The 16,573-nt window shown below is 35.3% G+C and overlaps 2 protein-coding genes across 4 annotated transcripts; both read right to left on the reverse strand.

The window, feature by feature from the left end:
- Positions 1–1,016: 1,016 nt before the first annotated feature.
- Positions 1,017–9,465, reverse strand: LOC117331533 (lipopolysaccharide-induced tumor necrosis factor-alpha factor homolog). The gene is made up of 3 exons (XM_033890276.1): positions 9,377–9,465; positions 4,232–4,418; positions 1,017–3,796 (listed from the first exon to the last, which is right to left on the reverse strand). Exons 1-3 carry the CDS (start codon positions 9,417–9,419, stop codon positions 3,688–3,690), a joined length of 339 nt encoding a protein of 112 aa, XP_033746167.1. The 5' UTR covers positions 9,420–9,465; the 3' UTR covers positions 1,017–3,687.
- A 2,239-nt stretch (positions 9,466–11,704) lies between these two features.
- LOC117331534 lies at positions 11,705–15,739 on the reverse strand. 3 transcript variants are annotated; one of them, XM_033890278.1, is made up of 3 exons: positions 15,655–15,739; positions 13,447–15,091; positions 11,705–13,344 (listed from the first exon to the last, which is right to left on the reverse strand). In XM_033890278.1, exons 1-2 carry the CDS (start codon positions 15,688–15,690, stop codon positions 14,327–14,329), a joined length of 801 nt encoding a protein of 266 aa, XP_033746169.1. In that variant the 5' UTR covers positions 15,691–15,739; the 3' UTR covers positions 11,705–13,344; positions 13,447–14,326. The 3 variants fall into 3 exon arrangements, with proteins under 3 accessions (XP_033746169.1, XP_033746168.1, XP_033746170.1); XM_033890277.1 differs by having other exon boundaries at positions 11,705–13,395; XM_033890279.1 differs by having other exon boundaries at positions 11,705–13,140; positions 13,396–15,091.
- Positions 15,740–16,573: the final 834 nt, after the last annotated feature.

The raw sequence follows: 16,573 nt of genomic DNA on the forward strand, positions 1-16,573 counted from the left end.
CTAAATGACATGCATCCCATGTACATAACGGAATGAACTATAATTCCCAAACAAACAAAGTTCATTCAGAGGGATGAAGATTATACATATACTTCAAATTATTAAGAAAAGATTTTGTTTAACGAAGTTTGTTTTAGTTTCATAAGAATGAAGTTGAACTGTTCAGTTCAAGTGATTGCAATAAAGCACTTAGAACCATAATGTTCTTTAACGCATGCTATGTAAACACACCAAAAATGTGAACAACTACTTGTTACAATAGAACATACGACACTGGTACATTATGAATATAGTCGACAGTGTTACATGTTCTTAATAAGACAGGCGATACAAGGCACAAAATCCAATCAGCTCTATTATCATCATTTAAATCTGATTGTATTACAAAGTATTAATAAGAAATCCAATACCATCGCGTTATGGAAATTAGATAAAGGTACATGCATGTATTGACAAAAGACATTCATAGCTATAATAAAATTGTTTAAAGCACTATGATATGAGAGGTTAATTAGGAATAAGTCTGATCCATTTTTGTTATGAAACTATAACACAAACGCGATGTGTACTCTTAATAAACTCCGACGCGATTTGTGTTGACGGTACAGTTCCATATTTATTCAATCTACTATAACAATCCCTTGGTAATTCACTTTGATCTACCATCTTGTTTTAGAAAATGATCACGCTTGTAATATCAGCCAATCAAATGCCACGTTATAAAAGGCAACGTCAATGTTTACATTATGGGCTGATAACATCAATATCTAAGCTAATGAAAATATTTGTCATAACCAAGATCAAGTTAAAGTACTATACGACGATAAGTTTAAGTACTATAATACGATATGTTTAACAACTATATATGATAAGTTAAAGTACTATAATATGATAAGTTAGTGTATCATAATATGACAAGTTAATTAATTAATTAAGGATTTACTTAAATACATTTCTGTTTGTTTATTTTGAAATCAGCTTGTACACAATATCCATATAAAAAGGTTGACACCAAATGCTTTATAAAACACCTTTTAATATACCATGTGATCCCATACAATCAGTAGATTCCACATCATTATAATCATCATTATGAAAATGTTGTTACCAATGCATGAATAAAAACCCAAATGAAACAATTGATTTCATTATCATCAACATCGTCAATAGCAACAAAAAACCAAAGAACTGTCACACTGATATGTAATTATATATGAATTATAATTATCTTCATTTCATACAAGATTCAGCACATCCATAATATCAATATTCGTCACTCATATTAAAACAAGAAAACATTCGCAAGCACACACACATATCATAAATGCATGTACATATATATGTACACACATTAGTGAAGGAGAAAAAAAGGCAAGTAAAGTAAAAGGAAGAGAGAGAGAAAGAAGTGTATAGGGACCACAGAATCAAATCAAAAATAGATTGTGGATTTTTTCCCGTTTTCAGATTCAATAGGAAGGTGAATGTATCGGGGCCTACAGATTGGATATGTAGGTGAGAGAAGTTTCCAAAGTTTTATATGTGGGCTGGGCAATACATGTAGATGTAAAATATATAGAAAAAAGTTTTTTTATCTAGCCTGTTTTTGTCAGGGGGAGTTAATTGTGGATTTTGTTTGTAAATTTAGGTGAGTTTTTGGTGCTGAATTCAATACAAGATGGTGGCCCCCATATAAAAAAAGTTCAGATAGGTAGAATTTTTAATCATTCTATTTACAGGTTTCCGAGATGACATTCTTCAAAATTATGGCTAGTGGACCAATGTTGAAAACCCCATTTAAGCAGGCCAGTGGTAAATGTTAACATTACCGTCTATGGGGAATCATTTGGTTCCGTGGTCCCTATAGAGACAGGAGACAGAGAGGCACGGTTTCATAAGATATGTAAATATAAAAATGAGTGGAAACTGAGCTAATTCAGCGAACCAAGGGTTGAAATGGCCATTAATAAGTACAAGAAGTTGCCGACTGGTACCAAAATGATAAATTAGATTCATATATGATACAAATCATACATATTTTTCGGCTATATTACTATAATTCTAAAAGAGGTTTCCATTTTCTTCAACCGTTTTCCAAATCCTTCATAATACGTTCACTTTTACTGTTGTTTACACATTTTTGAGCCAGGAAATGATCATTGATAACATTGATGTGTGAATTAAAGTTTAAAGAGTTGCTGAAGCATCTCGTTTTATAGATATCATGTTTGATGATAAATAAAATTTTATTATCTACATGATGACAGTTTTGTGTAACTATTCCAAAAAGAAATGATTTCTTGTTACAAGCAAATGGAATAAGTAATAGGTCAAGCAGAGTTTCAAATCTCTGAAGAAAGTTTTGCACCTCTTGACACTCCCATAAACAATGAACTATTGTTTCATGTTCCATGCTACATTAAGTACATGAAAGGCTAGCAGTTATGTTTATTTCATAAAAGAAAGAGTTTGTAACCAAAATATGATGTATGATTCTAAATTGGAACCACTGTAACTTTGAACTATTAGTAGCAGAAAAAAGATATTTTAAATATCTTGGCCCATCTTTCTTATCAAAATCAAACTCCTGGTTCCACTTTCTGATTCCAGTTGGCAACAATGTTGGAGTAATAATACAGTCATAAAAATCTTTTGATCCTCTTTTACTCTTGAAAAATATTTCCAAAAGCTGTGGTATTATCTAATATTTCCACGAAGCTAAAATCGTTTACACATTTCAAGAGAACTAAGAAACGATTTAAACCTTATAATAAAAAGAACATTCATCGAAGTTATTTGTGAAGTTTTTCAGAAACATATCTTTGCATACATATCAGTTGCAGGTTTGCTAATAGATCGAGATATGTGTACCATTATTGGTTTGCTTTTAAGGACCACATGCAATAATTCTACATATTGATAATCGTCTTCCAGAAAGAGTAGTCGATATGTACTCGACTTATATGTTTCACTCAATGTGGATGGAGCAGTTGTTTATATACTAAACTCAATACGAGCGAAGTAGTCGTCATTTGGTCACCTCAATGTGGACGGAGTAGTAGTTAATTATCTAACTCAATATGGACGGATTAGTCGTTATGTACTTAACTCAATGTGGACGGAGTAGTCGTTATGTACTTAACTCAATGTGGACGGAGTAGTCGTTATGTATTTAACTCAATGTGGACGGAGTAGTCGTTATTTACTTAACTCAATTTGAACGGAGTAGTAGTTATGTATGTAACTCAATGTGGACGGAGTAGTCGTTATGTATTTAAGTCTATGTGGACGGAGTAGTCGTTATGTATTTAAGTCTATGTGTATGGAGTAGTCGTTATGTATTTAAGTCTATGTGTATGGAGTAGTCGTTATGTACAAACTCAATTTAGACGGAGTAGTCGTTATGTATTTAAGTCTATGTGTATGGAGTAGTCGTTATGTACAAACTCAATTTAGACGGAGTAGTCGTTATGTATTTAAGTCTATGTGGACGGAGTAGTCGTTATGTATTTAAGTCTATGTGTATGGAGTAGTCGTTATGTACAAACTCAATTTAGACGGAGTAGTCGTTATGCACAGTTGACACACTAATTCGGTAAGGCAGCATCAAAGACAGTTTACTTCATTTGAACGGAGTGAAGGTATAAGCACGACGTTAGACGATCAGGAGAAGAGATAGTCCAAATGTGATCACATTTTGTTATAACGAGCTATTGTGTAACTGCAGTTTGGACAAATATGTAGAACGTCCTTTGCTGTATCTAAGCAGAATGGCAACAGGCAGCATCCGAGAACCAATCTGAAAATAACAATTTGAATCAAGAGACGATAACATTTTCTAATATCCTAATCCGTGATCTCCAAAACGTACTTGTTTCCTTATATTATTTGACGTTAATATACTGATGTCTTTTATGTAAATGTATAGGCAGGGTAAATATCTTGAGAAAAACAATAGGTATATAGTTTATTAGTAATACTTAGGTATGTAGGCATGTTAGTCCTATGGCCGACATCAAATCTACCAGCAAAAATATAGTTATCGTCAATTGAGTATGCGTTGTTGAACATGTTACACATTATTTTTAATTATACTTAGATTTATATTATGTGCAAACATCTAGGCATTTCCTGGGATTACATGCTGCTGAATATGATTTGAAAATGATCGAAAAGTATTAGGTAAGGACCAGATTGTTGTATGATACGGCATACGTATCACACATGTACATACCCTGACAGGGCCACAATGAAGCACAAATTCCAGGTCAGGTTTCCGCTCTCGTACTGAATCTTTGTCATGCAGTGACTCTCACATTTTGGACATTTCGTATTGACTGTGACGTGTTCGAACACTTCAGCCGTTTTCGATGTCGGCTGATTCTCGGCTGTCGACTGATTCGTGGAAGTAGAGGGAGGATCTTTAAAAGAATATCATTCATGTTAGAATTTAGTTAATAAATTTAATAATTGAATACAAGCTTATACAAACGACTTCAACTTTGAAACGTCTCTACTATATATCTGTATCGATTGTTTTATAATGATTATAATGTATGTAAATTATTGTTAGAGGTATGTAGATAAGGGGCATGATGCTTGACATCTGCTGGATCAAGGGTCTATACTTAGAACTAAACAAACAGCTGAAATAATTAATCAGTAACATGTGTAGAATAGGTCAGAATACTTAGTAGGTTTAGAAGTCATGTAACCAATTGACCAATGGTCATTGAGATAAGGAACGCTAGGCTTCAGTCAAGAAAAATGTTTGGAGGGATAGAGAGGAACTTTATTGAGGTGTTTTTTTATCTGCCCGTCGCCACCCCTTCCATCCGCCCTCTTTTCTTTTGTTCAATGTTTCATTATGGAGTTTATTCTGTGAAGTGTCTGGCAGAAGCATTGGAGCGATATTGCTACAGAATCTTACGCAACATATTTATATTATTTTCATTTCAACAAATTTTATTGTACAAAAATATACAATAGGATCAGAAAACAGGCTAAGTCTATGCAAATCCTGTCCATGTAAAACGAGATAATTAAAAATATAGATAGATATAACAAATTGGGGAGATTAATATATACATATGATATAGATTGGTCAATATCGGGATATCATAGTACTGATTAACTGTTACTGGTTAAAGGGAGGTAATAACTTCATTTAGATTTGCAGTATGCCTAAAGTAGATATCATTATTTTTAGTATTAAATTTCAAAGAGATATTACATGTAGCTACTGTTAAAGTTTGAATGACATATTTATATTATACAACAAGTGGCATTGTGTTACATGTCTAATATATAATATACCAAATGTTTCCTTAGTTGTAGAACTGTGTTTACAAATGTCTAATTGGTATATCCAGTTCATCTTCTACTATTCTATATTTGGCTATAGGAAACTTCTACTATAATATATATACAACAGGCACGGATCTTAGTGCTAATAATGCATTATAGCCATGTATATCGAAAAAGTGTTCCTTAGTCTGATCACCCTAGGTATACCTTTATGTGGTTATGTAGTAAATGACAAGTGTCCGTTGTATTCCATGTCATTTTCAATGTTAAAGACTCTCACTTCAACTTGGGCACGTAATGGGCTATCTAGAAGATTGCTTGGACATCAATTCAGTCTACTTAATTGTTATCCTAATTCAGACATATAATTTACTTTTGGAATTCAACATTTATCCAATTGTATTATAATTTCAAGTTCATTGCAATGGTAATTAATATATAATTATCCGTCAATCAACGAACAGCATTAGGTTGTCTTTGCCTGGTCCTCCCCGATTACAACCTACATCATTACAAATTCAATCTGTATCGTGTGACTACACACTACATATAAGCTGTTTTGCCGTGTCCTACTTAACTACACCCTGGCTATTGTATCTATAACTTCAAGCAGTTGGTTGTCTTTGCCGGGCTTTCCCTAATTACAACCTGTAGATACAGACTCTTTATCGATACACTGAAATACTACAGTAACTATATCAATTTTTCATGCAGAGTAGTCATTGATTATGCCATCATTTTTAAATATTCGAACAATGGTCGATTAGTTAATTACAACTAATACGACTTTGCCGTATTGGACATATACATTTAACTATAGACCCATGGGTTTACCTGCTTACATAGTAATATATATATAGTTGATAAATTGCTTTAAAAACAGGTGAGGCCTCATGTGACTCACAATATAGGTAAACCACCTTCAGACCTTTCTATTTATAAAAGGAATTTGATTCTATAATAGCTCGGTTATTGAGAGGAAGATTATTGGCATTTCCGTCAATTTGACCCATTTAGGCCGTTTCGTCAGCCCCCGGGAGTCGTTCAGGGCAAATATATGCATGCCATCAAACTGTCAACCCATAACTGAATACGTAATGCTCAAAATGTTATTTACCTATGTACACTTTTGTAAAATCATCCCTCCCAATGGCAAATATCAGGCGTGAAATGCACAAATTCGGTAAAAAACAAAACAAAAAAATATTAAGACACTACAATCTACCCATTCTGGCCTAGCCCTTCAACCATTGGGGGTCAGTCAGTTCCAAATTTGTTTTTGTTTTGTTTTGTCAGTTAAAGAGATAATGAATTATAGTGAGGTTTACCATCTCGCCAGCCGTAATTGTGAGACGTCAGGGTCGTGAAATTCAAACTTTTGACAAAGCACATGAAATCTCTATTATCTTTGAAGAATGTTTTGTCCTATCATGTCTTGGCTCCATCCATTAACTCCAAAGGTCCATCAGGGTAAATGTGTGCAAACTACAGATCTGCCATCCCATCATTCTAAACAAGTTTGTATTATTCCAAACGGAAAGTGAAGACTGTTTGATACTAGCATATCTAGGTCAGCAAGGTAGAAACATCAACTGACGGGTCAGAGGAATTGTTGCAAAGAGAAGGGATAAACCAAAACAAAGGAAAGACAGGAACATACAAGGGGAGACAACAAAACAAAGGAAAGATAGGAACAGAAAAGAGGAGACATCCAAATATAGTGAGGATAGGAACAGAAAAGAGGAGACATCCAAATATAGTGAGGATAGGAACAGAAAAGAGGAGACATCCAAATAAAGGGAAGATAGGAACAGAAAAGAGGAGACATCCAAATATAGTGAGGATAGGAACAGAGAATGGAGACATCCAAATAAAGGAAAGATAGGAACAGAGAATGGAGACATCCAAATAAAGGGAAGATAGTAACAGAAAAGAGGAGACATCCAAATAAAGGGAAGATAGGAACAGAAAAGAGGAGACATCCAAATATAGTGAGGATAGGAACAGAGAATGGAGACATCCAAATAAAGGAAAGATAGGAACAGAGAATGGAGACATCCAAATAAAGGGAAGATAGTAACAGAGAATGGGAGACATCCAAATAAAGGAAAGATAGTAACAGAGAATGGGAGACATCCAAATAATGGGAAGATAGTAACAGAGAATGGGAGACATCCAAATAAAGGAAAGATAGTAACAGAGAATGGGAGACATCCAAATAAAGGAAAGATAAGAAAAGAGAATGGGAGACATCCAAATAAAGGAAAGATAAGAACAGAGAATGGGAGACATCCAAATAAAGTGAGGATAGAAACAGAGAATGGAGACATCCAAATATAGTGAGGATAGGAACAGAGAATGGGAGAGATACAAATAAAGGAAAGATAGGAACAGAGAATGGGAGACATCCAAATAAAGGGAAGATAGGAACAGAGAATGGGAGACATCCAAATAAAGGAAAGATAGGAACAGAGAATGGAGACATCCAAATAAAGGGAAGATAGGAACAGAGAATGGGAGACATCCAAATAAAGGAAAGATAGGAACAGAGAATGGGAGACATCCAAATAAAGGAAAGATAGGAACAGAGAATGGAGACATCCAAATAAAGGGAAGATAGGAACAGAGAATGGGAGAGATACAAATAAAGGAAAGATAGGAACAGAGGAGAGACATCCTGTTATATATACCAGTGATTAAAGGGAGATGATCCTTACATAAATGTATGATATATTCATTAGCCATGGTTTCTGAGTACGGTACACTCCATTGGAGTGTGTTAACGTAATCAGAAGCCCAGGCTAGCGAAAGTAATGAAGAATTGTCTGGAAATTCAACATTTTGTTTTCAAGTGTTTATTAGGAAGTGGTTGTTTACAAGAAGTGTGTTAGAGAATTCCAGAAAAGAGATGGTTCAAGAATGTGCTTGAACGATTTAGCAATATATTGTTAATACAAGTTTACGTAATGAACCTAACGATGAACTATCCAATAGAATTTACGACGGTCTACTGAATTTCTAACTTCCTGGTTGTCACAAAGAAAATTTGTTTTGTAGAATTTTAACAAGTTTCCGTTGATTACATGTGTAAACATGTCTGGTCGCAATGTTTAGTACAAATTGATATTTGCAAACATATATTGATCCATGTTAAAGAAAATTATCCCTGAATACCTTTGCTGTTGGGATAATTCAAAATATCAAACTTGAAAACACGGTCCATGCAATGCATCGACAAAATATCTGTGACTTTCTGTTCATGTCTTGCTCAATAATTGTCAAACAAACAGGATTTTATATTACAGTGTTATATTAGGAAGTGCACTAGGGATACCTAGCACGGTAATCGTAATGGTGAGCTAGAAAGATACAATGAATACAGAAATCCGTGACCATAACTCTGAACTACCTGTATCTGGTGAGGAGAACTACCTGTATCTGGTGAGGAGAACTACCTGTATCTGGTGAGGAGAACTACCTGTATCTGGTGAGGAGAACTACCTGTATCTGGTTAGGAGAACTACCTGTATCTGGTGAGGAGAACTACCTGTATCTGGTGAGGAGAACTACCTGTATCTGGTGAGGAGAACTACCTGTATCTGGTGAGGAGAACTACCTGTATCTGGTGAGGAGAACTACCTGTATCTGGTTAGGAGAACTACCTGTATCTGGTGAGGAGAACTACCTGTATCTGGTGAGGAGAACTACCTGTACCTGGTGAGGAGAACTACCTGTACCTGGTGAGGAGAACTACCTGTATCTGGTGAGGAGAACTACCTGTATCTGGTGAGGAGAACTACCTGTACCTGGTGAGGAGAACTACCTGTACCTGGTGAGGAGAACTACCTGTACCTGGTGAGGAGAACTACCTGTATCTGGTGAGGAGAACTACCTGTATCTGGTGAGGAGAACTACCTGTATCTGGTGAGGAGATAATGGCATTACTCTAGCTTATTCATTACACAGACTGGGTACGAAATACGTTATAGTTTACGAGTTTCACAAGATATTTTGAATGTGGCTATTTGAATCGACAGTGCCCAGTAGTACCCTATCAGGTCAGTAACCATACCTTCAGGTGGCTGTACCCTGCCGCGTTGTGGTCTATTCGCCATTATTTAACTTCCGCATACGTCTATAACGATCGAGTCCCTGGTTATTTACCGGCCGTGTTACCTAATAAACACATGTATCGACACCTAACGTCACACGGCATGGTGTATTTAAACAATGTCACCATTCAATATACCTGGCTCTACAAACTACTGACAAAAGACAAAGCTGTGTACAAGATAACACGCAAACAGTAAGTAAAGCAAGTGTAGTTCTGTATTCAGTAATGTTAGTTTTAACTACGAGAGTGCTGTTTTTTTCACCTGCAACAAAACTGTCGGTAATAGGTGATTAGTTACAATAGATGTAAACCAAGTGAATAATAACTCTGTGTGCATTAACAAACAGAATTACTGATACTGATAAAATACAGAAAAACATAGTTTGAACAGATAGATATAATTTATTTTAAACGTGGACACACAAAACATTAAAAGTATAAATAAATACATGTTACCAAGCCAATATGAATATATCAATTTATTACATTTTTACCAGTGAAATATCAAAAAGTATTCATTCTATAAAACTGATATTTTTGCTGATTTGACCAATCAAATTAATGATTAGAAAATACCAAAATAATTGACCAATCAGAAAGCCCGACATATATGTCAGCACCTGGACAGGGGAAACTACTTTTTTTGTTTACAAATTATCGCTGTAGGCCTAGTTAGCATACGGGGTAGGATTTTCGTTGATAAAAAATGTAATAAACAGAATATCTAACAGTGTCTTCAGTAATACCAAATATATTTCACTCGTGTGGCTAATATTTTGATATTTTTCACTCGTGCTGCGCACTCGTGAAAAATATCAAAATATTAGCCCCACTCGTGAAATATATTTGGTATTACTGAAGACACTGTTACGAAATGATAAAGTGTTGATTTATAAAAGGTGTACATGTATAATTACCAAAACAACAGAGAGTACCGAAATATCAACTCAAAATTAAACACGGAGGGGAAACTCGAAAGGAAGATATGGATTGCCATGGAGACCGTTGACAAAGTAAAAGAGGGCCGTTCCCGAACGGTAAGAGTCTTTTGGCTCATCAACGACACCCCTCATGCGGATATATTCGTATTCACAAAATGATAACTATAGGGTGTTGGCGGCGGAATAGTCGGGCATATCGAACACGTCACACAATTAGATAGATAATGGTGTCGATCAAAATAGTTTTTCATCTATGTGCATATCTCGAAATCTTATGTTGATATTTTCCCGTTAGAAGACATCTCTCGTGAAAACCGTGATAATGGGAACAAGGCCTTGAAAGGATTAATATAATGGTATATTGACATTACCCATTCCTTTCACTAAGTGATACTATGAAGTTTAAACCCATTTTTGTCATGGTGAGTGCCAGGTAAGCAGAAGAAGCTTACCTCCCCGAAACACCTTGTCCTATTATCATGAAAGATTCTTTCAAATGGTTCTAAACATGTTGTTCCTATTTCGCACAGGTGTTAAAGTTTTTTGTGTAGTATGTAAAAGCTATATTTACTAAAGGTCTTCTTATCGTTGTTGTTTCTTTTTCGATACGAATCCTTTTATTAAAACACACGTTTATTTGCAGTTTTATCATCAGTTTTTATATCGATTTATAATCAGCGTTATCGTCGGTTTTATCGTCAATTTTATCATCAGTTTTATCATCAGTTTTTATATCGATTTATTATCAGTCTTATCGTCGGTTTTATCGTCAATTTTATCATCAGTTTTATCATCAGTTTTTATATCGATTTATTATCAGCCTTATCGTCGGTTTTATCGTCAATTTTATCATCAGTTTTATCATCAGTTTTTATATCGATTTATTATCGCCACTTTTGTAAAAAGTGAAATAAAATAATTTGAATTTGAATACCTGTGGTTGTTTTAAGGCTGTTTGATATTTACACTCACATGCCAAAAATACGCCAACCATGTCATTTCTGCATCGTTTCCCGCTGTTGTGTTTTCAAATAATTTTTCTGCACCTGGCACATTTTATCATGTCATTTTCCACAATGGCGTAATCAATCATTTTGATCACAAATGAAATATTTTTCTCAGAAAATAGACAACGAAAAAACCATGTTAATCATTTCAACTGAAAGAGGAGACCATCCTCCACGAGTGTGCAAAATTAAAACAAAATCAGGAAAATTCACAGAAAAAAATGAGCATGCGTGAAAAAGATGAGGAAAAATGTTAAGTGTTGACATATTTTTGGCACGTGAGTATACATTAACACAAGGAAACGTGCATACTGTACAGGCAATTGGAAACTAGAATGTTAATTATTCACAAATTTTATTTATTCTTCTGTTAGTGAAAAGCGTTTTTATATCACATAAATGACAATTTACATCAATATACAAATATATTGTACATCCTGATAAACAAAACATTGTAGCGTCTGAATAATTAAGTAGATTGTTATGTATGCTTTTCAGATTTTGTACAAGAATAAAAAAAATCTGTGACAGAAATAGATTCTCAATGAATGGCTGACAAGGGAAGATTCCATGCCATTGTTGATTTCATAGTCAAGAACAATATAACAGCATTATGCATTGTAAATTTAAACCATGAAAATAAACCGTGCATTAACACGTTGACAAAAAGTAATTACATATGATATAAATCAATTCAAATTAAACGAAATAGTAACATGTTGATTAACAGTTGATACATCTAAGATAAATTTATTTCAATTAAACCATGGAGTAACATGTTGATTAATACATATAAGATCTAAGAGTAACACCTATATATACAGTATCTGTAAACAAGTTCAAGTTCAGGTTCATTTATCACTTTGAGTCTTACGACTCATCAGTGTAAACATATGATATAGACCTCTACAGGATATTAACATATATACAAAATGTTAAATTGGCCACAGGAGAATGAACAAAGCAATAATATAATATAATAGTAACATCAATCAATATTATTATTGCAATATATATATATATCTCATGCTTGACACAGACCATGTGATTCTTAAAGACTAATGTAACAGAGCGCATGATTAATTCAATTAAGATCACTGCCTCCACTAGTGATCTAATACGGGACATCTTACTTTCTAGTCTTACGCTCAACCGATCGAGCTAAAGTGAGCGGTAACCGAGCGTATATTGCGTGTATTTACCAGGGTTACATATTTCCCCTCAACTCGTCCTTGAGTTTTCTTGGGTAACAACGATGCTTGTGGAGCGAGGATGAGTATTTTCCAGTGTCCCTACATGGTCAAAAATGTACATGTAACAGAGCGCATGTTTAATTAAATTTAAATCACTGCTCCCGCTAGGAATCGAACCCTGGACCTCTAGCGTACTAGTCTTCCACTCAACCGATCGAGCTAAAGAGAGTCAAGGAAAAAACTCGTAACATATTCCACAGTCCAGTACAGTACGTTTTTGATTGTATTTCATTGTATCATTAATCATATTTCGCTGTACATTGTATTAGACTACCTTAATGGTGTCTGTAAATGTCATGTAATTGTGAATCGTGAGATACGTTTTCGTGCATACCTGTCTGTCTGTGCATGTTATGACATGTGACCTGAGACTGACCTCTCAATAGCCTGAACCGTCTACTGACTAGGGACACCTGTACCTCTACGTACTGAGACTGACCACTCACTAGTCTTACTAGGGACACCTGTACCTCTACGAACTGAGACTGACCAATCACTAGTCTTACTAGGGACACCTGTACCTCTGCGTACGTAGACTGACCACTCACTAGTCTTACTAGGGACAACTGTACCTCTACGTACGTAGACTGACCACTCACTAGTCTTACTAGGGACATCTGAACCTCTACGTACTGAGACTGACCAATCACTAGCCTTACTAGGGACACCTGTACCTCTATGAACTGAGACTGACCAATCATTTGCCTTACTAGGGACACCTGTACCTCTATGAACTGAGACTGACCAATCATTTGCCTTACTAGGGACACCTGTACCTCTACGTACTGAGACTGACCAATCATTTGCCTTACTAGGGACACCTGTACCTCTACGCATGCAGACCGACTTTTGGCGTTGATGGGACAGGTCATATTCCCTTTGAGGCAGAATATATGATTAACTAAACCTCTACACCATAGATGTGGGGTTAGTTCAGTATTTTTTTTAAGTGGGGTTGATTATTCTAAGTTAAAAACTATTTTTCATTATAAATTATTTAATAGTTTAATTACGCTGAATAGTCTGTGTGGTCTTTCAACAGATACTATACTGTACATTATAATTGATAGTAATTTAAAGGTTCTGATGAAAATAAAGCTAAATATGAGTATAATTATCTATCTTATATCGTAGGTTAATGGTCATTTTCCTTATAAGTGTTGTTTCCCTTCGCTTAACGTCTCGTGGTGTATGTACGTGAGTGAAAGCGAAACCTCTGATAAATATACATGTTTAGTGTATTTGCAGGGTTTTAATCAATATACATGTTTCGTGTATTTACAGGGTTTTAATCAATATATAGGTTTTGAGTATTTACAATGCATTTTTTCTAATTATTTTATATACGACGAGTGATAAACATGCCTAGAGAACCTCGACCCAGGGGTTATTATTATGTATCACTGAAAATGGGAACTGTTACATTAACATTCGGGGCAAATATAGGTACAGTATGCACTTACAAATCAATATCCTATACAATATATATATACAGATTTCTTTATCTATGTCTTATTAGATTTGTATGTATGGTGTCTAATATAGCACAGATAACGTTTCCACGAGACAATTGATAAATACGTACAAATGGGAGATAACTCCTAAGTTAAGTTATGGAATTCTAATATACTGAAAGTAAAGCCCAATATTGGCAGGAAGTCTGCATGGTAATGGACAGTCAAAAGTCACCACTACACACTTCATTCATTACAGGGAAGTCAAATGATCGTCGTTGTTCATGTGGTCATAATCGTCATCAGAATCGTGCATTAGATTGCCGCTGGGTCTCTGAAATAACTCATCATAGTCCTCACTGTCGACAGTTCCCTCCCTTGACGCACCGTCTTGTGAACTACAGACTTCTCTCGCGTGTGAGTAGTCATCAGTGTTTTCCGAGTTTATCTCCTTGTTTAATATGCTATATGTACCATCAATTGGGATATCTTCATTTGTGTTTCCTTCCATTTCCTTTTCGAGCGAGAAATAATTGTCACCTGATAGTCTGTCTGGGATTTGTTGATCCTCCTGTTGTTCTAGAATAAAACGACTGTCTGATTTGTTGCCGTTCACGATTCCTTTATCTTCATGAGTGATATCAGGATTTGATGTGATTCCATTTTCGTCCTTTTCGAGAACGAAATAATCCTCTGTCGGGATTGTATCATCGGACTTATCTTCTTCTTTTTCCAAGACAAAGTAGTTAGCTGACGCTGTAGTGATGTCGTCAAGCGTGGCAGGGTGTAACGAAGGATGTACTGGTGGGTCTTTAGCCTTGGCATAGCCCTGGTCTCCAGAATACTCGTCTATACTGTTGTAGACACTATCCATCGCGCCTAGGCTCTCTTGGGTAACTCGTTCCGATTGCTCATTTGCTGGGTTGTCAATATCCATGTACATTGCCGATGCACGATCGTTTGCATTTGAAGATTCATTGTGCAAAGGATTATGCTTACCGGAAAGTCCGAGAGGTGACTGCAAAAGAAATGAAGAAAACAGACAATTACATCGTACATATTTATTATATAATAACCAAAAACTATTATCGACAAAAATGTTTAATTACGAGATATAAGAGCTATCGATATTCACAATAAGTAATTATTTGTGTGGGATAGTACGTCTCCAAAGTCGCTAAGGTATATTGGAGAATATTTTCATCCATATTCTTTATGGAAAATGAAAATGTGTACAGTACGTCTTCATATCTAGACTAGAACATTTGTTTTCTCTTATATTTTAACATTATTGATTCTTTCTATTTAATCAGTTTAATATCAACCGGGTGGTGCATAGTTTGGTATGCCACAGCCAATGGATAGAACTCCTAGCCATCCTCGCAGGGCTGAACGTTCAAATAAAGGCCAAAAATGAGGCAGTGCCAAAGATGAGTTTAGACGATAAAACAAAGCAGAAATATGCGACATGGAAAGTAGGTACATTTCACTAGCCCTGCCTGAAAGGCATATTACAGGGATTCAGATAATAAATTAATTGTAAAGTTCAAATAAATTTTGTCATTTTATCTACAAACTTACTTCATAAGTGGTGTTTCCGACTTCTCCTAGGTTCATATCCGTGTAGTGATCGGCCGGCGGCGTGCTTCTGGTAGATATAACATGATATGTACAACACTACCTAACAAAACTAACCCTTTCTATATAAGTTTCATTTTACAACATCGCAAGTAAAATAGTATGTGTAATATACTTGAAGCGACGAGACCTATTTGCTACTCATGTCAATCATACAGATTCCTTTTGGAGTATCTGAGCTATAACAAGTTATATCGACATAATGACAAAACAATAATTTCACAATAACAATTGATAAAACGAGGGGAAATATGAACAAAAATATTTAGACTTGCATAGACCTTTGGAAAAGTACACAGATAATAAGACCAGGTCACCAGGAAGAGGGAAGCGTCTTTTGTTTCATCGCCGACGCCCGTCTTACAAATCTAGGTCAAATCTAAGATAAGTCACATTTTCAAAATAAAAACTAGGGTGGTTACATCGGAACCACTACGTATATAACAAGCATTAAACACTTTTAATTTCATATTCTACCACGTTTGCTATGTAACGCCAGTTTTGATTGGTTTAAAACCGTGTATGATTCGCCAGTAATACACTGTCGTGTCCATAAGACATGCTCGTGAGTCACGGCTGTTACAATCTTTCCCCTACAAAATCGTGCATTTGTAAACAAACATGGCGGTGCCAAAACGTTTGAACGTGGGAGACCGTGTTATTTACAACGGAGAAATTTGCCAGATTGTTAATTTCTATCAACCCAGAGCAGACTTTACTAAACAATAACTTATAATAAGGTCAATTTCCAAAGGCAACCTTTGGAGAGTATTTCTACATTAATTGCTGGACGACATCCCCGAAAGTTCTCGTAACGTTGCCGTCAACTGGCTTGGGATTGACGTCAAATTTCCCGGGCTTT

The sequence above is a fragment of the Pecten maximus genome, chromosome 7 (genome assembly GCF_902652985.1).
Source record: "Pecten maximus chromosome 7, xPecMax1.1, whole genome shotgun sequence".
Lineage (NCBI taxonomy): Eukaryota > Metazoa > Mollusca > Bivalvia > Pectinida > Pectinidae > Pecten > Pecten maximus.